A 24750-nucleotide genomic window follows, 5' to 3' on the forward strand; every position below is an offset into this window, starting at 1 on the left:
GTTAACCCTCCTGTTTGCCCTGTCCTCATGAAGACATGTTTGACTGCAGAGGGAAGGTGATGCAGGCTGTCCTGTGCTTTCTTCTTGTAGGACTTTTCCCACGCTAAACAGCTGTTTGCTGCGTGTTTGGAGTTGGTAACAGAGTTCTCACCAAAGCTTCGTCAGGTCATGCTGAATGAGATGCTGCTTTTGGATATTCATACACACGAAGCTGGAACAGGGCAGTCAGGAGAGAGACCTCCTTCTGATCTGATTAGTAGGGTGCGGGGATATCTGGAAATGAGGCTTCCTGGTAAGACTGTTTCACAAGCCAAATTTCAGAAATTCAATACTCAAATAATTGTGGGGGAAAATCTAAAAGAACATTTACTGGACTTTTTATCATCTATAAAAAAGTTATTTCTCTCCTAAACCAGTTCAGATGTGGAGTTCACTTGAGAACATTGGGGAAAATGTGGGGAACTATTCATTTCCTAGGATTGCATAACAAACTAGGTGATTTAAAACAACAGAAATTTATTCTCTCTCACTTCTGGAGACTGGCCGTCTGCAATCAAGGTGCCTGCAGGGCCGTGCTCCCTCTGAAGCCACTGGGGAAGAGTCCTTCCTTGCCTTTCCCTAGCTTCAGATTGGCTCCCAGCAATCTTTGGGGTTCTTTAGCCTCTAGCTGCATCACTTCAGTCTCTGCCTCCTTTTTTACATGGCATTCTCCTGTGTGTGTGTGTGTTCTCATCATCTTATAAGAGCACCAATCATTGGATTCAGGGTCTGGCCGTAATTCATTATGACCTCTTCTTAACTAAGTACATCTGCAAAGACCCTATTTCCAAGTAAGGTCATGTTCTGAGGTTTCAAGTAGACATGAGTTTTGAGGGGACACAGTTCAACATACTACAGAAATTATATTGCAATTTTGAGATATTCTGTTGAAAGAATCAAAATGTCCTTGAAGGTACAGGTTGAAGGCTTATTTCCTTATTATCACTATAGAAAGCCCTCAAAATGGTTGCAAGTGGGTCAGGAACTCACTTGTGGTCACTTTAAGAACAGACCTTGTGTGTCCAATTCTTTTTTTTTTTTTTTTATGATTTTATTTTTTTCCTTTTTCTTCCCAAAGCCCCCCGGTACATAGTTGTATATTCTTCGTTGTGAGTCCTTCTAGTTGTGGCATGTGGGATGCTGCCTCAGCGTGTCTTGATGAGCAGTGCCATGTCTGCGCCCAGGATTCAAACCGGTGAAACCCTGGGCCACTGAAGCAGAGTGCAGGAACTTAACCACTCGGCCACTGGGCCGGTCCTCAGTCCTTTTAGAAAGACTGGAAAATACAGGTCCTCGAGAAGTTTAATAGCTCTCCCATTTTAAGTCTTACCATTGTTATTTGATGTTCATTAGGATTTCTTTTTCTTTTTGCTAAAGTGCATTAAAACCTGAATATTATATTCTTTGAGCTACAAAAATTCACAACATATTTAGTATTAATGTGTATTTCTTAATTATTTCAAAGGAAATAATGTTCAAAACAATTCTGAGTGTTTTTTTTTATTTTTAATTTAAAATTTTCTGGTACAGTATTTTTTGAAAGAGTGAATGACTTGTCTCTTTTGAATATTTATTACATTTTAATCAGAAAAAATGATTTAAAATGATATATTAAGTCAATTTGTTACGGTTTTATTGTACAGCTTACCTGTTTTTGTGCTCTAAGTGTGCTAAAAATTTATACCATGTTATTTTTTACTTGTTTTTTTAGTGTGTTTATTCCCTGCTCATTTGAAGTATAAATTTCTAGAGGACAGGCACCAGCTGTTATGCTTCCACAGTTGAATGTTGGGCATCTCGAGTATTATTAGATGATTTTGTTGCTTAATAGTGGGGACCATGGTAGTTTGTTGTTGGGAAACCTTAATCTTTCTAGAGAAAAGTATAAAATGTTAGTATTTTTATATTTTCTTATCTGTTATTATTGTTTTTAATTTGTTCAGCTGAAATCTGAGCAGATATTTGCTTTTTGAAATTTCATGTTTATTTTAGTGTTAGGTTATTTTAATGTTATGCTGGTAACTCCAGCTGTTTTCTTCTTTGCTTTTCAGATATTCCTCTTCGTCAGGTTATTGCTGAGGAGTGTGTTGCTTTTCTGTTAAACTGGAGGGAAAATGAATACCTTACACTGCAAGTTCCTGCATTTCTGCTTCAGAGTAATCCCTATGTAAAGGTACTTCCTGTTTAATCTAAATAAAAACATTATTAGGATGGAATTATTGTACCTGTTTCTTTAGATCTATACTACTTAGGGAGCTTGTCAGTTTCTATGCTACAATGTAAGACTGGACAAATGCTTGTTGGTTTGTAGTTAAAAGTATAGTTTTTGATAATTCAGGAACTTGAGTTTGCCATCCCTGATATTTCTTTGTGATACCCTGTGGTTCATGAGAATGCAAGCAAAAATTTAGTCAACAGCAACAACATTTTGGTATAATCCTAAACTAGTGAGAGGTGAGTCAGCTTTTCTTGCTTTGATTGATAAACTCTAGTTTTAAGCTGTATTCCCACCGTATACCTGAGTGTGAACTGGTGGAGCTGTCAGGGGTGCATGTCCACCCATTTTCCATTTGAACACCTTGCCCTTCTGTAGAATCTGTTTACTTCTCTGAGATTGATGTGCGTGATTCTTTATTTTTGATGAGGAAGATTTGCCCTGAGCTAGCATCTGTGCCAGTCTTCCTGTTTGTATGTGGGTCGCTGCCACAGCGTGGCTAACAACTGCTAGGTCCACGCCCGGGATCCAAATGTGCAAACCCGGGCTGCCAAAGCTGAGCATGCCAAACTTAACCACTCTGCCATGGGACCATCCTCCCCACCTGAGGCAGAGTCACCCTGAGCTAACATTTGTTGCCAATCTTCCTCTTTTTTTTTTTTTTTGGGTCTGAGAAAGATTAGCCCTGAGTTAAAATCTCTGCCAGTCCTCTTGTATTTTGTTTGTGGGTCACTGCCACAGAATGGCTGACGAGTGGTGTGGGTCCATGCCTGGGGTTTGAACCTGCAAACCTGGGCCACTGAAGTGGAGTGTGCTGAACTTAACCACTATGCCATGGGGCCAGCCCCTGAAAACTCTTACTTTTAAGTAAATTTATTTAATGTAGTGATCTTCAACTTAAGTATATGATCCTGACGACAGAAAATTAATTTGAGACAAGGAGCTGTAATGGCCCTGTGTTGTACTCCAGTAAATAGCTGCATATATTGCAGTCCTAGTGGTCAGAGAATATGTGCAGTAGGCAGGCAGGGTGAAATGTTCTGCTAGACCATGGATCTTGATTGCCGTTCACCCAGCATAGCTAGGGTTTTTACATCATTTTCACTAGCTTTAAGAAGCACCAGTATTCTTGTAAATTTTCTTAGGTGTGATCATGGAGTTGTGGTTATGTAGGTGAATGTCCTTGTCTTTAGAAGATGCGTATTTGAAGTATTTAGGGTGAAAAGTCATGTCTGCAACTTTAATATAGTTTAACAAACAACATATGTAGATAGATATATAAAGCAAGTATGGCAGAATATTCACAATAAGTCAAGAATAAAGGTATTTATTTAACTATTCTTTCAATTTTTCTGTGTGAAATTTTTTATTGCAAAAAAATTGGGGGAAAAATCACCAATTTTCATCTTTTTCATAATCCTACCTCAAAGAAACCACCTTAAGCAGTGAGACATCATTAGGAGCATTTTCTGGGTCCAGTTAGGGAACTGAGTTTTCTTGATAGGCTTGAAATTATTCTTGCCACTTCATCCCCTAAAAGACCAATGATATGTAAGATTTATTAAGAAGAAAGGATAGAGGGCACCTCTCTTGCTTTGAAATTATAAAAGGAGAGAAGTGCTGACTTTGGCATAAGGCTGTTTGTTTCCTCTGTGTTTTGGGCCTGTCTTCACTCTACCTTTTGCTTTCAGCCCTTCCACTCGATTTCTGGGTCCTTCGGGCTGCCTTTGTTCAGATTAATCACTCTCAGGAATCTGTCCTTCCTTGATCCTACCCCTCCTGTCAGCAGTTTCTCCGTCTCCAGTTGCTACAGTTTTTCTTAGAGAAAAGTTGCTCTAAATCTTGTTTCCTTATTCTGCCAACTTCAGTTTCCGTATTTTTTCCATCATTTTTCATTAATTTTTTTTTTTTTTTTTTATTTTGTGGAAGACCAGCCCTGAGCTAACATCTGCCAACTCTCCTCTTTTTGCTGAGGAAGGTTGGCCCTGAGCTGAGGTCTGTGCCCTTCTTCCTCTGTTTTATATGTGGGTCCCTGCCACAGCCTGGCTTAGTAAGTGTTGTGTGGGTCCCTGCCCAGGATCCGAACTGGCGAACCCCGGGTCACTGAAGCAGAGTGCGTGAACTTAATTAAAAATTTTTTTTAATGATTAAAGTATGTGTGTATGAAATGTAAGTATTATTTAATCTCATCCCTGAGCTTTTACCACAGTTGACATTGTGGTGTATACCTTCTATTACACGCTTTTTTTAAAGTGGGATCACACTGTGTATATTTAGCAACTTTTTTTTACTTAAGAAATCACATAGCTCTTTGCATTGTCTTTTTTTTCCATCAGACTGTACTTTTGTTCTCATTAGACTGTTTAGAAACGATGAGGTTTATAATATAATGAAACCAGAGCATCCTCTGCCCCAGTCAGATTGAGATCTGTCAGTAGACGAGGAGCTCTAAATTCCTTAGTGGTTGAAGAGAAAGCACAGCATAAAATGACTGTGCTTGGTATGTTTGAGCGATTATCTATCTTTCAGGTGTGCCTTAATAATACAACTAAGACATTTGACATTACAGATTATCTTTTCTGTATTTTCTGTTTGTTTTTCATGTTATAGCTTGGACAGCTTTTAGCAGCTACATGCAAAGAACTTCCAGGCCCTAAAGAAAGTAGACGGACGGCTAAAGACCTTTGGGAAGTAGTTGTTCAGATCTGTAGTGTGTCCAGTCAACACAAACGAGGAAGTGATGGCAGAGTTAGTTTAATAAAGCAGAGAGAATCTACGTTAGGTATAATGTATCGGTATGTTTCTATCCATTTGTCTTTTGAGTTACTTATTTTTTATTCTGTTGGTACTATTTCGAGAGCATCTGCTGTTATCCTTGTGCATCATAAAGATAGACAGTATAAGAATTCTCTGGTGCTGATCTCTGATGGACTTGTCTGACATGGACAGTTTTGGAAATAACTTCTGTTTATGTGTTATTTTAAGAGATTATCTATTAATCATTTAATATAATCAGTCGACAGTGTCTATGGTTGCATGGTCCTGAAGATGTTACATATGATTCAAACAGGAAAGAAATTTTATTAGGTTAGTATGACAATAGAATATTATACTCTTTTATATATGCAGAACTGGAGCGTTAGGGATAAACCTCCACCTGTAGTTTACTTTCTTGATTTTATTTTTAATTTCTGATACTAAATTTATTTACATACAAAATTTTTTTTTGTAGGAGTGAACTGCTTTCTTTTATCAAAAAATTACGGGTAAGTTTTATTAAAACTTGCTCTAATTACTATTGCTGACTTTTTTAGAATATGACTAAAAAATATTGAACGCTTAAATGTTGATTATTTAAGTGATCTATTAATGTGCCTGTTATCTTCAGTGATCATTTTTGAGGATGAGATAGTCTGTTTGAAGAAGTTTATTTTGCGTTTACCTTACCATGTTTTAGTGAATAGCACAGGTATTTTTTAAATTGTAAAAAAGTCTTCATAGTGGGCTAGATGTGTGAGGCTTAGCTTTAATTTTTGTTTGATAGGGTTAATGTCACATTTATTTACTAGACATAACCTAGACTCTATCCTTTAAATATTAAGGAATAGTAAGTCAATTTTTTAGAGGTAGCTGGAATTACTAGTTGGAGAGAGATCTATTAACTCAATTTCAAAAGTCATGTGAGGACTTGAGCACCATACTAGACACCAAAATGTGGTAGTTTTTGTGTAAATTGTGTGCTGTGATTTCTTTCATGAGATTAAAAATAAAGTTGTTCTTTAGTATATTCTAAACTAAAGTAGATGGTAAATTTCAAAAGGGTAAGACTCTTTTGAAAGAAAATACTTGATATTCCCGAGGTTAATGGGAGAAATATTAAAATATATATAATATTTAAGGATTCCATGTTTTCTTTCTCATAGGAACCATTGGTTTTGACTATTATTTTGTCACTCTTTGTGAAACTTCACAATGTTCGGGTCAGTATTTCATAATTTCATTTTTAAAAAGTCTTTAAAAGAAATTTCCTTTTAAATCACTTTTTTTTTTTTTTAAGGAGGACATTGTGAATGATATTACAGCTGAACACATTTCTATTTGGCCATCCTCCATTCCCAAGTAAGAAGTATTATAACTTATATTTTACTAAATTATTTATGTATTTATAAACCATCCTGACTGATAGAGTTAACCTTGAATAATTTGATTAAAAGGCTGTATACAATCTGTTGGGATTCTACAGCGAAATTTGTGTTTCTCTATTACAGTAAGTATCTTCCTAAAAATTAAGGCTAAAGCATAGTTCTAAGAGCTGAGGTGCACTAGCCTTAGGTAGAACAGACCTCTGCATAGTCCTGATGACTTGTCAGTGGATAGAATTAGAAAATTGAGGCTAATGAAAGAATGACTTTCTATCAGGTTTCCAGCGTCTTATCTCTTTTACAAGTATTTATTTGAAAATTATTTGTTTTTTTTTAAATAATTCTTTGTAGATCCCTTCTAACACTGTGCTTATCAGAGGCTCCCAACCCCTTTTAGCTGCCTTAAGAAGTTCTTTAGGGGCAGGCCCCATGGCCAAGTGGTTAAGTTTGCGTGCTCTGCGTCGGTGGCCTGAGCTTTTGCTGGTTCGGATCCTGGGCATGGCCTTAGCACCACTCATCAAGCCATGCTGAGGTGGCATCCCACATAGCAGAAGTAAAAGGACCTACAACCAGGATATACAACTATGTACTGGGGGGGGTGCTTTGGGGAGAAGAAGGAAAAAAAAAAATTGGCAACAGATGTTAGCTCCTGACCAATCTTAAAAAAAATTACTGTAAGAAATTTTCCCTCTTACTTTCGTCACCTGAGAATCACAATAAGATGATGGGAGAAGTTTTTTAGAGGAGAAGAAAATGTTCTTTTTTCTAGAAGAAGAAACTCTTTATATTTTTCTCTTCCCACACATAGCAACTTTACAGACACGAGTTCATTTGTTTCCTTACAAAAGTTACTTTTCCTTCCCTCCCTCACCCCCCAGTCTGTAGTCTTATTTTGTGCCTGAAGGGCAGATCTAGCCCTTGTTGCTCTTAGTGGCATCTTGGAAGAAGAAAAGATTTTAGTAGGTAGGTAAGCAGGCAATAGAATGAGGGTAATCTGCTTCCATCTTAATCTTCGAGATTGGAAGGAGTTCTTTATCTCAGATAAGGATTTGGAGGGTCAAAAGTGGGTGAGTGACCCATCCCTCCACTGACTTAGGCTTGTTTCCCAGCGGAGCACTGTGCTTCATGAAGCAAATTTGCACGCTCCACAGCACTCCAACTGCGGATTGTTATAGAACATTTGGTATATTACATAGCAGGCCAAGAATCAGGTAGGGATCATTTTGCCTTTTTAATTGATGGTTGTAACACCTCTTGGGTGTTACTTTTTGGGTCTAAGTTTACTGTAAACTAATGATTGATTTTCAGTGTGTGATTATAAATGAGGCGAGAGAATGGTTTACTGTAGAGGCTCTGAGCCAGACTCCTACGGTTTCAGTCTCAGCCTCTCTAGTTAGCAGTCTAATGGCCTTGGGTAAGTTGCTTTCTGTGCCAGTGTCCTCATCTGTAAAATGGATATAAGAAAATAGTACCTACCTCCAAATTGTGAGGATTAAATAAGTTAATACATTTTCTAAGCTAGATGTTTAGAATAAGCACATTTTAGGCTTATCTGTTATCTTCATGATAAAATTAATGTAAATTGACCCAGAGAAAATAAAATGTGACTAAATGTTTGACCACATAAAGTATTTCTCTTGAGCAAGAGTCTTTACTGAGTCCAAAAATAGCGTGAGAATGGCATGGTTTGAGTATTACTATTTAAAATTGATTTGTTTGATATGTAGATAGAATTTTTAGACTTAGTATCATTTTGTAAATTTCTATAAAGTATAATCGTAAACCAGTTTAACTCATGTAGTTGTAAATAAGTAATTGGGTATTTGCTGCTAATACCACAGTTCCTCTCCTGCTGTACTGGGAGCAGAAATGAGTTACTCCAACCCCTCAGGGCAACAGAAGTACTTTGTCAAAAGTTTACCTAGTAAATGGTAGAGCCAGGACTTGAATCTCTTGTGTGTCTGAATCCAAAGCCTGTGTTCTCTCCCACTGTGCCTTACTGCTGCCAGGAGGTAGGTGCTATCAGCTGTGTTTCTTGGGTCCTGGCCTGGCTTGGATCCTTACAGTTCCATCTTCTAATTCTGTGTCTTAAGACTTCCAAGTTTAACCAGCCTCAGAGCAGATGGCCATGCTCCCTACCCTTTGTGTGATTCTTTATTGCTACCAAAGCACTGAAGTGGTACACCTGGCACAGCTAGCCCCCAACGCTGTGAGGGCCAGCGAGGCTTCTAATCCAGGGGAGTCGGTTACTCTTACAAGAAGCCACAAGGTGGATTTCAGGCAGTATTGTTAGTGTTTGAGCCCTTGATTTTTGTCACTTCTTCTAGATAACACAATTAAAAGATCATTTGGGGAAATTTTGTGAGTCTGTCTCTCTAATTTTGTTGCTCGTAAATGGTGCATAAAAAGCAGAGATAGGGTTTTATCCTACCACTGGTATGTGGTTTGTATTGTAAAATATTTAAAGATTTTTTTTTAGAATAGTCCAGCTTCTTTGGCATTTTGGGGAAAAAAAGGAAACAAAAATGAAATTGTTTTTAACCCTTACAGAAAGTTAGCTTATCACACTTTCTCAGACTTCGTTGTCTTTTTTTTTTTTTCAGACTTCATTGTTTTGATAGTTTTCATATATTTACTCCTAATAACGTTTAGCATTATATTTATGGTCACCAAAATTTTGGCTAAGTCTTTTTGGTTTTGTCTTTAATAAACGTGTGTATGGCATTTGCGGTTGACTGTTGAAATAGAGATGACTTCTGGTTGTCTTCCCTGTAGCCTCCAGTCAGTGGACTTTGAAGCTGTGGCGATCACGGTGAAAGAGCTGGTCCGGTATGCCCTTGCTATAAATCCAGGCAACCACTCCTGGCTGCTCATCCAGGCAGATAGTTATTTTGGTGAGTGAGAAACCTGGCTCCTTCGTCTTTTGTTTTGTAGCACTTTTAGAAGTGAAAATAAATACATTACACATTGTATTACAATACTTTATTAAACTTCCGTCTTGTTTTTGACATTATCTAAATTCTTCCTAGATAAAATTGAGAGTAAGACTATAATTGTTATATACATAATTTTTCTTTGTAGAGCTTTTTCTGTGTAGATGCTTTTAATTTTCTGTTGACTACCTTTTTGTTTTCTAAAAATAGTGAATGTTCATCTCATAAGTTGGTAAAACATTCTTAAGAAAAAAGGTTAAAGTTTAGTTTGCAGAATTGCTATTTAAAGGTTCCAAAATCTGTCTAGGCACTCTGAATAATGACTTGTGTTCTTGCAAATAGATTCCTAATTCTCCCCCATTATATGTGATAGATTTTCCAACTTGATGTGAGATTTCCAATATTTCTGTTGCTTTACAGGTCAAATAAAATTTCTGACTGGTATCATTTCAGGATCAGTTTTTTTAGGAGTTGATTTTTTTTTTCAAGTGATTCTCTTTTTCAAATTTTATTTATAATTTTTATTTTTAATTATGGTAAAATACATATAACATAAAATTTGCCATCTTAACCATTTTGTTTTTTCAAGATTGGCACCTGAGCAAACATCTGTTGCCACTTTTTTTTCATCTTCATCTTCTTCTCCCCAAAGCCCCCTAGCACATAGTTGTATATCCTAGTTGTGATGTCTCTGGTTGTGCTATATGGGATGCAGCCTCAGCATGGCCTGAGGAGAGGTGCCATGTCCGTGCCCAGGATCCAGACCAGCAAAACCCTGGGCAGCTGAAGCGGAGTACACGACTTTAACCACTTGGCCACAGCCCGGCCCCCCCATCTTAACCTTTTGTTTTTTTAATTTAATTTTTATTGAGTTAATGATAGGTTACAATCCTGTGAAATTTCACTTGTACATTATTGTTTGTCAGTTGTGTTGTAAGTGCACCGCTTCACCCTTTGTGCCCACCCCCGACCCCATCTTTCCCCTGGTAGCCACTAATCTGTTCTCTTTGTCTACATTTAAAATTCTTCATATGAGTGGAGTCATAGAGAGATTGTCCTTCTCTATCTGGCTTATTTCACGTAACATAATTCCCTCAAAGTCCATCCATGTTGTTGCAAATGGGACGATTTTGTTCTTTTTTATGGCTGAGTAGTATTCCATTGTGTATATATACCACATCTTCTTTATCCAATCATCAGTTGATGGGCACTTAGTTTGTTTCCACATCTTGGCTATTGTAAATAATGCTGCAGTGAACATAGGGGTGCATGGGACTTTTGGAATTGCTGACTTCAAGCTCTGTGGATAGATACCCAGTAGTGGGATAGCTGGATCGTATGCTAGTTCTATTTTTAATTTTTTGAGAAATCTCCATACTGTTTTCCATAGTGGCTGCACCAGTTTGCATTCCCACCAGCAGTGTATGAGGGTTCCTTTTTCTTCACAACCTCTCCAACATTTGTTGCTGTTAGTTTTAGTTATTTTTGTCATTCTAATGGGTGTAAGGTGATATCTTAGTGTAGTTTTGATTCGCATTTCCCTGATGATCAGTGATGATGAGCATCTTTTCATGTGCCTATTGGCCATCCGTGTATCTTCTTTGGAGAAATGTTGGTTCATGTCTCCTGCCCATTTTTTGATTGGGTTGTTTGATTTTTCATTGTTGAGTTGTGTGAGTTCTTTATATATTATGGATATTAAGCCTTTGTTGGATGTATGACTTGCAAATATTTTTTCCCAGTTAGTGGGTTGTTTTTTTTGTTTCAATCCTATTTTCCTTTGCCTTGAAGAAGCTCTTTAGTCTGATGAAGTCCCATTTGTTTATTCTTTCTATTGTTTCCCTTGTCTGAGAAGACATAGTGTCTGAAAAGATCCTTTTAATACTGGTGTCAAAGAGTGTACTACCTACATTTTCCGCTAGAAGCCTTATGGTTTCAGGTCTAATCTTTAGGTCTGTGATCCATTTTGAGTTTATTTTGGTGAATGGTGAAGAACAATGGTCAATTTTCATTCTCTTACATGTGGCTGTCCAGTTTTCCTAGCACCATTTGTTGAAAAGACTTTCTTTTCTCCATTGTATGTCCTCAGCTCCTTGGTCGAAGATTAGCTGTCCGTAGATGTGTGGTTTTATTTCTGGGCTTTCAATTCTGTTCCATTGATCTGTGCACCTGTTTTTGTACCAGTACCATGCTGTGTTGATTACTGTAGCTTTGTAGTATGTTTTGAAGTCAGGGATTGTGATGCCTCCAGCTTTGTTCTTTTTTCTCAGGATTGCTTTAGCAATTCGGGGTCTTTTGTTGCCCCATATGAATTTTAGGATTCTTTGTTCTATTTCTGTAAAGAATGTCATTGGGATTCTGATTGGGATGGTGTTGAATCTGTAGATTGCTTTAGGTAGAATGGACATTTTAACTGTTTATTCTTCTAATCCATGTGCATGGGATGTCTTTCCATCTCTTTATGTTGTCATCCATTTCTTTCAGAAAAGCCTTGTAATTTCGTTGTATAGGTCTTTCATTTCCTTAGTTAAATTCATCCCGAGGTATTTTATTCTTTTTGTTGGGATTGTGAATGGTATTGTCCTTTTTCTTTGAGTTCTTTTTCTGTTAGTTTGTTATTAGAGTGTAGAAATGCTGCTGATTTATGTAAATTGATTTTATACCCTGTGACTTTGCTGTAGTTGTTGATTATTTCTAAAAGTTTTCCAATGGATTCTTTGGGGTTTTCTATATATAAGATCATGTCGTCTGCAAACAGCGAGAATTTCACTTCTTCCCTCCCTATTTGGATTCCTTTTATTCCTTTTTTTTGCCTAATTGCTCTGGCTGAAACCTCCAGTACTGTTAAATAAGAGTGGTGATAGAGGGCATTCTTGTCTTGTTCCTGTTTTCAGGGGGATGGCACTCAACTTTGCCTGTTGAGTATGATGTTGGCTGTGGGTTTGTCATATATAGCCTTTATTATGTTGAGGTAGTTCTCTTCTATGCCCATTTTGTTCAGAGTTTTTATCATAAATGCTTTCTCTGCATCTATTGAGATGATCATGTGGATTTTATTCCTCAGTTTGTTGATGTGGTTGATCAGATTGATTGATTTGCGGATGTTGAACCATCCCTGTGTCCCTGGTATGAATCCCACTTGATCATGATGTATGATCCTTTTGATGAATTGCTGAATTTGGGTTGCCAAAATTTTGTTAAGAATTTTTGCATCTGTGTTCATGAGCAATATTGGCCTGTAGTTTTTTTTTTCGTGCTCTCTTTGTCAGGCTTTGGTATCAGTGTGATGGTGGCCTCGTAGAATGTGTTAGGAAGTGTTCCATCCCTAATTTTTTGGAATAGCTTGGAAAGGATAGGTATTAAATCCTCCCTGAAAGTTTGGTAGAATTCCCCAGGAAAGCCATCTGGTCCTGGGGTTTTATTCTTTGGGATGCTTTTGATTGCTGTTTCAATCTCTTTCCTTGTGATTGGTCTGTTCAAATTGTCTGCTTCTTCTTGACTAAGCTTTGGGAGATTATAGGAGTCCAAGAATTTATCCATTTCCTCTAGGTTATCTATTTTGCTGGCATATAGTTTTTTGTAGTATTCTCTTCTAATCCATTGTATTTCTGCAGAGTCTGTTGTTATTTCTCCTCTTTCATTTCTGATTTTGTTTATTTGAGCTTTCCCTCTTTTTTTCTTAGTAAGTCTGGCTAGGGGTTTGTCAGTTTTATTTATCTTCTCAAAGAACCAGCTCTTGGTTTCATTGATCCTTTCTACTGCCTTTTTTGTTTCAATAGCATTTATTTCTGCTCTGATTTTTATTATTTCTTTCCTTCTGCTGACTTTGGGCTTTGTTCTTCTATCTCTAATTCTGTTAGTTGTAGTTTAACATTGCTTATTTGGGAGTTTTCTTGTTAAGATGTGCTGGTATTGCGATGAATTTTCCTCTTAATACAGCTTTTGCTGCATCCCATATGAGTTGGTATGGCATGTTATCATTTTCATTTGTCTCCAGGTATTTTTTGATTTCTTCTTTAATTTCTTCAATCATGCGTTGGTTGTTCAATAGCATATTGTTTAGTCTCCACATCCTTGTGCCTTTCTCAGCTTTTTTCTTATAATTGATTTCTAGCTTTATAGCATTGTGATCAGAGAAGATGCTTGTTATTATTTCAATTTTTTGAAATTTGTAGAGGCTTGCCTTGTTTCCCAACATATCGTCTATCCTTGAGAATGTTCCATGTGCACTTGAGAAGAATGTGTATTCTGCTGTATTTGGATGGAGTGTTCTATATATGTCTATGAAGTCCAACTGTTTTAGCTTTTTGTTTAGCTCCACTGTTTCCTTGTTGATTTTCTGTTTGGATGATCTGTCCCTGGATGTGAGTGGGGTGTTGAGATCCCCTCTTATTATTCTGTTATTTTTGATATCTTCCTTTAGGTTTGTTAATAGTTGCTTTATGAACTTTGGTGCTCCTGTGTTGGGTCCATAGATATTTATAAGCGTTATTTCTTCTTGATGAAGTTTCCCTTTGATCATTATATATTGGCCCTCTATGTCTCTCTTTACCTGTCTTATCTTGAAGTCTGTTTTGTCTGATATAAGTATTGCGACACCTGCATTCTTTTGTTTGCTATTAGTTTGGAGTACTGTCTTCCACCCCTTCACTCTGAGCCTGCGTTTGTCCTTGGAGCTGAGGGGTGTTTCCTGGAGGCCACAAATTGTTGGATCTTGTTCTTTAATCCATTTTGCCACTGTGTGTCTTTTTATTGGAGAGTTCAATCCGTTTACATTGAGGGTGATTATTGACGCATGAGGGCTTAATGCTGTCATTCTGTCGCTTGTTTTCTGGTTTTCCTGCATTTCCTTTGTTTCTCATCCTGTGTGTTTTAGCCTACCCATTGACTTCTGCATTTTATTATGCTGGGTATCTTAGATTTTTCCTTATTTATGTTTTGTGTCTCTGTTCTGTTTTTTAGTTTAGTGGCTACCCTGAAGTTTGTATTCAAAATCTCGGTATAACATAGTCCATTTTCTGGTGGTCTCTTACTTCCTTAGCCTAGCCTGTTTCAGTCCCTTTCCTCCTCCCCTCCTAAATTATTATCTTCATCTCTTATTCCAACTTGTGTTGTGAGTTTGTGGTTAGAGTGATAAGATTGTCTTTGCTTTGGTGATTTACTTCCCTTTATCCTCATGCTATAGTCGAATATTTGCTATCCTATTCTATCTATTTGTCTCCGTACTCTGTGTTTTGTGACCCCTTTCTACCTTTTTTCCTTTTCTCAGGTGTGAGAACCTCCTTGAGGATTTCTTGTAGTGGAGGTCTTGTGGCCACAAAGTCCCTTAGCTTTTGTTTGTCTGGAAAAGACTTAATTTCTCCCTCATATCTGAAGGATATTTTTGCTGGATATAGTATTCTTGGCTGAAGATTTTTATCCTTTAAAGTTTTGTATTCATCATTCCAGTCTCTCCTAGCTTGTAAGGTTTCTATAGAGAAATCCCCTGAAAGTCTGATAGGGGTTCCTTTGTAGGTTATTTTCTTCCGCCTTTCTGCCCTGAGTATTCTTTCTTTGTCATTCATTTTTGCCATTTTTACTACTATATGCCTTGCAGTAGGTCTTTTTACATTGACAGATCTAGGAGATCTGAAAGCTTCCTCCACACACATTTCTCTCTCAATCCCTAGATTTGGGAAGTTCTCTTCTGTTACTTCGTTAAGCATGCTTTCTGTTCCATTTTCCCTTTCGTCGCCCTCAGGAATTCCGATAATTCTTAAGTTGCACTTTTTCATTGCGTCAGCTAGTTCTCAGAGATTTTCTTCGGTTTTTTAAATTCTTAGTTCTCTTTCATTGTCTGTCTGGAGCCGTTCAGCCTGTCTGTCTTCGAATATGCTAATTTGCTCCTCTCTGGTGTCTACATGGGCATTCAGGGAATCCATATTCTGTTTTATTTGATCCATTGTACTTTTCATCTCAAGTATTTCTGATTGATTCTTCTTTATAGTTTCAATCTCTTTTGTGAAGTAACTCCAGAACTTGTTGACTTGTTTCTCTCTATTTCCCTTTCCCTCATTGAGTTTTTTGATGATAGCTACCCTGAATTCATTGTCACTTAGCTTACCTATTTCCAAGTCCTCAGGCCATAATTCTGTGTTTTAATTGTTTTCCTTCTGATCTGGAGCTTTTATAAATTGCTGAATGGTGGAGCAGCAGTTTTTGCATGATGCTGTTTTTTGGTTGCAGTTACAGCCTGGCACCGCTAGATGGGGGTTGAGAGCCACGCATTCTGAGCCCTCTGACTTCAGCTGTGATTGCAGCGCGCAGCACGGAGCATGGGTTGGGAGAGAAGGGGCACTTTCTCTTGCCTGCCAACCTGGATTCCGATCAGCCCTCCCTCTCTGGTTTCCGTGGCCCCTGGCTTGATGGGGTTTCCCCAGGCGAAGGCTTTCCCCAGTTAGAGGGTTTCTGCTGCACTGGTCTGTGGGAGACCTGGACAATCCTGCAGATGCACGGCCCCCCCCCCCCCCACACACACACCTTTCCTCACCCGCGGTAGTGATCCCCAGTCTCTAGGGGAGGCAGCAAAGTTCTCTCCTAACCCCATTCCAGTTCCTCCAAGGGAAGCTGCAGCCTCTGCCCTCCATTGTTTGGCTGCTGTGTGTCTCTCACAATTTCTGTTATTAGGATTTTTTCTTTTTGGTTGGAATGCAGTTGGTGCTTTTGGTTGTATTTTGGAGGGGAGAGAGTCCTGGGTGAGCTCACTCTGCCATGTCGCTGATGTCACTCCTCATCTTAACTATTTTTAAGTATACAGTTCAGTGGTGTGAAGCATATTTACATTGTTGTGCATCCAGTCTCCAAAATTCTTATCTTGTAAAACTGAAACTCTGTACCCATTAAACAACAGCTCCCCATTTCCTCCTCCAGCCCCTTGCAACAACCATTCTACTTTCTCTATGAATCTGACTACTCCTGGTACCTCATATAAGTACAATTAGACAGTATTTGTCTTTTTCTGATTGGCTGTTTCACTGAAGGTTTATCCATGTTGTAGTATGTGTCAGAATTTCTTTCCCTTTTAAGGCTGAATAGTATTACTTCGATAACATTGTGAAATTTCAGTTGTACATTATTTGTCAATCACCATATAAATGTGCCCCTTCACTCCCTGTGCCCACCCTCCAACCCCCTTCCTCTCTGGTAACCACTAAACTGTTCTCTTTGTCCATGTGTTTATCTTCCGCATGTGAGAGAAATCATATAGTGGTTGTCTTTCTATGTCTGGCTTATTTCGCTTGACATAATGCCTTCAAGGTCCATCCTTGTTGTTGCGAATGGGAGTATTTTGTCATTTTTTTATGGCTGAGTAGTATTCCGTTGTGTATATTCACCACATCATCTTTATCCATTCATCAGTCCTCAGGCACTTGGGTTGCTTCCATGTCTTGGCTGTTGTGAATAATGCTGCAATGAACATAGGGGTGCTCAGGTCTCTTTGTATTGTTGATTTCAAGTTCTTTGGATAAATACCCAGTAGTGGGATAGCTGGGTCACATGGTATTTCTATTTTTAATTTTTGAGAAATCTCCATACTGTTTTCCATAGAGACTGCAACAGTTTGCAATCCTACCAGCAGTGTATGACGGCTCCCTTTTCTCCACAACTTCTCCAATATCTATTTTTTGTCTTGGGGATAATAGCCATTCTAATGGGTGTAAGGTGATGTCTTAGGGTAGTTTTGATTTGCGTTTCCCTCATAATTAGTGATGTTGAACATCTTTTCATGTGCCTGTCGGCCATCTGTATATCTTCTTTGGAAAAATGTCTGTTCATATCCTCTGTCCATTTTTTGATCACGTTATTTGTTCTTTTGTTGTTTAGTTGTGTGAGTTCTGTGTATTTTTTGGAGATTAACCCCTTGTTGGATATATGATTTGCAAATATTTTCTCCCAGTTGGTAAATTGTCTTTTCGTTTTGATCCTGGTTTCCTTTGTCTTGCAGAAGCTCTTTAGTCTGATGAAGTCCCACTCGTTTATTTTTTCTTTTGTTTCCCTTGTCCGAGTACTCATGGTATTCAAAAAGATCCTTCTAAGACCAATGTCAAAGAATGTACTGCATATATTTTCTTCTAGGAGTTTTATAGTTTCATGTCTTACCTTCAACTGTTTAATCCATTGTCAGTTAATTTTTGTGTATGGTGAAAGATAATTGTCTTTCTTTTGCATGTGGCTGTCCAGTTGTCCCAGCACCATTTGTTGAAGAGGGTTTCCTTTCTCCATTGTGTGTTCTTGGCTCCTTTGTCAAAGATTAGCTGTCCGTAGATGTGTGGTTTTATTTCTGGGCTTTCAATTCTGTTCCATTGATCTGTGTGCCTGTTTTTGTACCAGTACCATGCTGTTTTGATTACTGGAGCTTTGTAGTATATTTTGAAGTCAGGGATTGTGATGCCTCCAGCTTTGTTCTTTTTTTTCAGGATTGCTTTAGCCTTTCGGAGTCTTTTGTTGCCTCATGAGTGTTAGGACTCTTATTTTTGTTTCTGTGAAGAATGTCATTGGCATTCTGATTGGGATTGCACTGAACTGAATCTGTAGATTACTTTAGGTAGTATGGACATTTTAGCTATAGTTATTCTTCCAACTTATGTGCGTGGAATATCTTTCTATTTTTTTATGTCATCATTGATTTCTTTCAGCGATGTCTTATGGTTTTCATTGCATAGGTCTTTCATCACCTTGGTTAAATTTATTGCTAGATATTTTCTTCTTTTTGTTGCAATTGTAAGTTGGATTGTATTCTTAAATTCTCTTTCTGTTAGCTCATTATTAGAGTATAGAAATGCAACTTATTTTGTAAATTGATTTTGTGGCCTGCAACTTTACTGTAGTTGTTATTTCTATTAGTTTTCTGATGACTTCTTTAGGGTTTTCTATATATGAAATCATGTCGTCTGCAAACAGAGTTTCACTTCTTCATTGCCTATTTGGATTAGGAGTTGATTTTTTTAAAGAGAAAGTTCAAAATATGAGAGTAGAGAGAATAGTGTAATGAATCACATCTGTCTGCCACCCAGCTTTAACAGTAATCAGCTTGTAGCCAGTCTCATTTCATCTGTACACTCACCTACATCATCCTGCTCTCTCCTGGATTATTTTTGAAGCTAGCAATTGCCTATTCTAATGCTCATTTTCACCCCAGCCCCAAAAGAATTTATCATCAAGGTCTTAATATCTATATTCAGGTTATAATTACTGATTTTAAACTATGTCAGAAAATAAACATACATTTGTAGTATGGGCATTTGGAAATTAAATACCTCTAAATACTTAATTCTGCACCAGTAAGTTTGACAGGACATATGAGCTAAATTTTTGACTAACCAGTTTTAGAAGACAAAAAAATCTATTATATTACTTCTTTAAAGTGGTTAAAAAAATATAGAGAGTCAATTTTTGTCAGTGTTGTTCTGGTTAAGTGTTATACCTAGATCTGTGGTTTTAACATGCCTTTGTGGAGTCCTGAAGTAACTCCTGACTCTTCACAAAGGAGCCCCTGTCTGTTTTCCAACCGTTAGATCTAATGACAGGTAACTCTCTCTGTCTGTCTTCTACTTTAGCAGCAAATCAGTATTCGGCCGCTCTTCACTATTACCTCCAGGCTGGAGCTGTGTGTTCAGATTTCTTTAATAAGACTGTGCCCCCTGATGTTTACACAGACCAGGTAAGTTGTCTCTGTGGGCTTGCTTCCTTCTTGTCTATCTTTAAATGTTGTTATTCTTGGGCTCCTTTTTTGGGTGAATTTATTCATTTCCATGTATGTCATGGTAACTCCCAAATGGGTTGCTCTGGACCAGATTGTTTTCCGTATTTCCAGTGCCTGGAGATCATTGCTGCTTGATTTCCCAAAAACACCTCCAACTCATCCTCTCTAAAACTGCTATCAGCGTCTTACTTTACCAGTCTCTCCTCCTGATGACCTTCCCCAGCATGCACACGCACAAAAATACCCCCACCAAAATACCAAACTCCTTTTGTTTAACCATTTGAGTTGACCAAGCTCAGATTCTGAGTGTCATCCTCTTTTCTTTACTTACCCTCTCACCAGCATTCGGTCAGCCTTCAAGGTATGTTGAGTCTACCTCCAAAATCTCAAATTTTGTTCATTTCCTTTTGATATACATTGCACTTTCCTCTGGTTTAGGCCCCCAATATCACAATTTAATAAATTGCTTTTTTTCAGTGCTTATAATAAATGACTTTTGAAATAAGATTGTAAAGTTTTTAGTAACTAGTTTTTTTTAAAGAAATTTTATTTTTTAGAATACTTTTAGATTCACAGCAAAATTGAGTGAAAAATACAGAGTTCTCATACATCCTGTCCCCCTACACATGTACAACCTTCCCCATTATTGACATCCCACATCAGAGTGGTACATTTCTCACAACTGATGTTAAGTAGTTTTTGAAAATAATCAGAATTTTGTTTTTGTAGGTTATAAAACGAATGATAAAGTGCTGTTCTTTGCTGAATTGCCACACACAGGTTAGATAATATTATGATGTTGGTTTATTTTCACGTATATTAGAATTTATAATAAAGATAAAGCATTGAACTGGGAAGTAGCTTTTATTTTCCATATCATAGTTGCTTAAATTTATGGTTTAAGAATTTGGCATAGTCTTTAGATTTTTCTTAATAGTTTATAGAATTTTAACTATAATGAAAGTATGAATTAGAAAACATTGGTCTTTGAATCTTCTAATTGGAGAAGAAGCATTCTCATGTACATTTTCTTAGATTTGAGAAGATGTGTACGTTAGTCATTAGGGAAATGCAAATCAACACCACAATGAGATACTACTTCGTACTCACTAGGATGGCTGTAATTGAAAGGCAGACAGTAAAAAGTGTTGAAGATGTGGAGAAATTGGAACCCTATATAAAATGGGGCAACCTCTTTGGAAAACAGTTTGGCAGCTTCTCAAAAAGTTAAACATAGAATTACCATATGACTCAGCAGTTCCTCCTAGGTATATAACCAAGAAAATTGAAACATGTCCATAGAAAAGTTTGTCCATGAATGTTCATACATCATTATTCATAATAGCCAAATAGTGGAAACAACCCAAATGTTCATCAGCTGATGAATGGATAAACAAAATTTGGTATATCCCTACAATGCAATATTATTCAGCCATAAAAAAGGAATGAGGTACTGATGCATGCTACAAGATGAATCTTGGAAGTATTTTGTTGAGTGGAAAAAGCCAGATACAAAAAGCCTTGTATGATTCTGTTCACATGAAATGTCCAGAATGGGCAACTCTATAGAGTCTAGAGTCAGAGTGTAGATTAGGGCCAGAGACTGGGGGGAGAAGCAATGGAGAGTAACTGCTAATGTGTACAGTTTTTGTGGGGGGTGGGAAGAGGAGGAAAATGTTTTGGAATTAGATAGTGGAGATGGTTGTACAACTTTCTGAGTAAACTAAACATCCTTGAATTGTGCACTCTAAAAGGGTGAATATTATGATATGTGAATTACATTAGTTAAAAAAAATTAAAAATATTTTTTAGAGAGATCAGCATTAAGACCTACAAACCTGATTGAAATGGATCTGCTTTCTATGTTAAGCAGACTGGCAGTGCAAATTTTGCCAAAATGAGCTTCTGTACTGGCCAGCTGTGAAAGGTTGAATTGCATGTTCTGTATGTCCTTGAATGTCATGACACTTTTTTTTGGCAGCTTTTTATTCCCTTCAATTTTCTGACCAGGCTTTTTGCCAGCTTCTTACTCAAATAAAGCTCTAAAAATTTATGAGTTAGGTCACTGATGAAGAAAATATTGGGCAGATGGACACTTGTGTAAAGTCTTTCATAATTAAAATTGGAGCAAATCTGTAAATAGGAGCTGATCCACTCAGCATGATCTGCAAGTCCTCTTAAATAATATATTCTTGATATAAGAATTATTAAAAATTACCCCTTCAAAACCAGGAGAATCATTGTTGACACTAGTTACATGAAACCATTTTCAAATCTGTCTTTGTTTATGTAGGTGGCAATTTTATGTCAGTTCCTCAGAGAAATTGACTACAAAACGGCTTTTAAATCACTGCAGGAACAAAACAGGTATGAATGATTTTTAAAATAAAATGAAGTTAAAATTTTTCTGCTTAAGAAAGAGGAAGTAACAATTCAATTTTTCAGTCATGATGCTATGGACTCCTACTATGACTACATATGGGATGTTACCATTTTGGAATACTTGACTTGTATCCTTTCATCTACATACATGATATTAGAACAGTTCATTTCTATAAATGAAGGAAGTATTTAATATTGTGTATTTTCTAAATCAAAACTGGAAAATAGTTCAGATTCTATCGTGGTATTTAATAGTATCAGATTTATTAATCTTAACTGCTGCACTCAGATCTTCATCATAAAAGAGGAGAAACAGACAAAAGACAAATTGCGGTAAGTTACCTTATGCCTTTCTTCGGTGATATATTTAATTTCTCTAATATTAAACCACTGTTAAGATTTGGACCAACACAAAAAAGATTTTCTGTGCCTAGTTACTGCCAGAATTTGGTTATCAGTATTTACTTCTTAAAAGATGCTATTTTGATAATAGGAGCTTTTACATCTAGTTTGTTTACATTAAAATGTTAGATCATGTCATCTCTGCTCCAAACCTTTAAGTTGTTTCCCACCTCACACAACGTCAAAGTCTTTACCATGGCTTACAAGGCCGCATATGACCTCTGGGTTGCTATCCGACTTTCCTCCTTGCTAACTCCTGCTACACCCATACCTCTACTGTTCTTTGAACGTGCTCAGAACATTCACTACTGAAGGGCCTTTGAAATTTTCTCTTCCAGGAATATTCTCTAATGTCCCTCAGGTCTCTCCTTAAATGTCACCTTCTTAGTAATCATTCTTTCCTATCTTATAAAATAATAGTGTCTCTCCTCATTTTCCTTCCAATACTCTTATTCTCATTTCTCTTTTAAAATTTTTCTCCATAGCACTTCTGACATACTATATATTTACTTATTTATTGGCTATTTCCCTATGTGAGTAGGGACTTGGTTTTGTCATAGCTTATACCTAGAATGGTGCCTGGCACATAATAGATGCTCTGTAGCTACTGAATAGATGAATCATTTATTTAAATTTGATTTATAAGCTAAAACACTATAAATTTTATGGCCATTTTTACTTGCCTAAATTTGTTGCATCATTATCACCATAGATATTTTTTTCTTTGCTCTTTCACTCATGTTAAAAGTATACAGGCACGCCTTGGAAATAATTGTAGATTCAGTTCCAGACCACCTCAGTAAAGCAGATGTCGCAGTAGAGCAAGTTACATGAATTTTTTGGTTTCCCAGTGCATATAAAAGTTATGTTTACACTATAGTGTAGTCTGTTAACAGTACAGTAACATTATGTCTAAAAAACAATGTACATACCTTAATTTAAAAATGCTTTATTGCTAAAAAGTGCTAACTATCATCTGAGCATTCAGCAAGTCATAATCTTTTGCTGGTGGAGGGTCTTGCCTTGATGTTGAAGGCTGCTGACTGATCAGGGGGGTGGTTACTGAAGGTTAGGGTGGCTTTGGCAATTTCTTAATATAAGGCAACACTGAATTTTGATTGACTTCAACAATTAAAGCATTGATTGACTCTTCCTTTCACAAATGATTTCTCTGTAACATGCAATGCTATCTGATAGCATTTTACTCATGGTAGAACTTCTTTCAGAATAGACGTTAGTCCTCTCAAACCCTGCCAATGTTTTATCAACTAAGTTTATGTAATATTCTAAGTCTTTGGTTGTCATTTCAACAATCTTCACAGCATCTTCAGCGGGAGTAGATTCCATCTCAGGAAACCACTTTGTTTGCTCATTCATAAGAAGCAGCTCCTCAACCATCAGAGTTTTATCCTGAGATTGCAGTAATTCAGTCACATCCTTAGGTTCTAACTCTAGTTCTCTTGCTGTTTCCACCACATCTGTAGTTACTTCCTCCACTGACATCTTGAACCCCTCAGTCATCCATGAGGGTTGGAATCAACTTCTTCCAAACTCCTGTTAATGTTGATACTTTGACCTTTTCCCATGAATCACGAATATTCTTAATGGCATCTAGAATGGTGAATCCTTTCAGAAGGTTTTCCATTGACTTTGCCCAGATCCATCAGAGGAATCACTATCTATGGCAGCTGTAGCCTTACAAAATGTATTTCTTAAATAGTAAAGACCTGAAAGTTAAAATTACTCCTGGATCCATGAGCTGCAGAATGGATGTTGTGTTAGCAGTCATGAAAATGACAGTAGTCTTGTTATACATCTCCCTCAGAGCTCTTGGGTGACGGGCTCGTGAGCTCCGTCAGAGCTCAGGTGCATTGTCAATGCGCGGTAATATTTTGAAAGGAATCTTTTTTTCTGAGCAGTAGGTCTCAACAGTGGGTTTAAAATATTCAGTAAACCATATTGTAAATAGATGTGTTATCATCTAGCCTTTGTTGTTCCATTTATAGAGCACAGGCAGAGTAGATTTAGCTTATTCTTAAGGAACGTAGGATTTTTGAAATGGTGAATGAGCACTGGCTTCAACTTAAAATTTTGTCACCAGATGCATTACCCCCTAACAAGAGATTCAGCCCGTCCTTTGGAGCTTTGAAGCCAGGCATTGACTTCTCCTCTCTACCTATGAAAGTCCTGGATGGAACCTTCTTCCTGTATAAGGCTGTTTTGTCTACATTGAAAATCTGTTGTTCAGTGTAGCCACACTAATAGTCTTAGCTAGATCTTCTGGGTAACTTGCTGCAGCTTCTATACCAGCTCTTGCTGCTTCACCCTGTACTTTTATGTTGTGGAGATGGCTTCTTTCCTTAAACCGCATGAAGCAACCATCCCTGCTAGCTTCAAACTTTTCTTCTGCAGCTGCCCCACCTCTCTCAGCCTTTGTAGAGTTGAAGAGAGTTAAGGCCTTGCTCTGGATTAGGCTTTGGCTTAAGGGTATGTGGTGGCCGGTTTGATTTTCTATCCAGACCACTGAAACTTTCTCCATATCAGCAATAAGGCTCTTTTGCTTTCTTGTTCGTGTGTTCACTGGAGTAGCACTTTTAGTCTCCTTCAAGAACTTTTCCTTTGCATTCACAACTTGGCTAACTGTTTGGCACAAGAGGCCTAACTTTCAGCCTGTCAGCTTTCAACACGTCTTCCTCACTAAGCTTTAATCATTTCTAGCTTTAGTGAGAGACGTGCAATTCTTCCTTTCACTTGAAGACATAGAGGCCATTGCAGGGTTATTGACTGGCCTAATTTTAATATTGTTTTGTCTCAGTGAGTAGGGGGGCCTGAGGAGGAGGAGAGAGCCGGGGGAACAGCCAATCACTGGAGCAGTCAGCACAGACACAACATTTA

At 37.5% G+C, this 24750-nt stretch overlaps 1 protein-coding gene across 3 annotated transcripts in view; it reads left to right on the plus strand.

Moving 5' to 3' along the window:
- INTS8 (integrator complex subunit 8) overlaps positions 1-24750 on the plus strand; it is a 66361-nt gene that overhangs the window by 38346 nt on the left and 3265 nt on the right. For 2 of the 3 annotated variants that reach the window (XM_023648705.2, XM_070222352.1), the window contains exons 15-26: positions 91-292; positions 2091-2212; positions 4865-5049; positions 5487-5520; positions 6178-6234; positions 6312-6373; positions 9172-9290; positions 18926-19029; positions 19801-19851; positions 21365-21438; positions 21517-21581; positions 21743-21786. In XM_023648705.2, the coding sequence (XP_023504473.2) occupies positions 91-292; positions 2091-2212; positions 4865-5049; positions 5487-5520; positions 6178-6234; positions 6312-6373; positions 9172-9290; positions 18926-19029; positions 19801-19851; positions 21365-21438; positions 21517-21581; positions 21743-21786 (1119 nt within the window). The remainder of the gene's footprint in view (positions 1-90; positions 293-2090; positions 2213-4864; positions 5050-5486; positions 5521-6177; positions 6235-6311; positions 6374-9171; positions 9291-18925; positions 19030-19800; positions 19852-21364; positions 21439-21516; positions 21582-21742; positions 21787-24750) is intronic. The other variant, XM_023648707.2, reaches the window with a different exon arrangement.

Source organism: Equus caballus, chromosome 9, assembly GCF_041296265.1.
Source record: "Equus caballus isolate H_3958 breed thoroughbred chromosome 9, TB-T2T, whole genome shotgun sequence".
NCBI classification, from domain to species: Eukaryota; Metazoa; Chordata; class Mammalia; order Perissodactyla; family Equidae; genus Equus; species Equus caballus.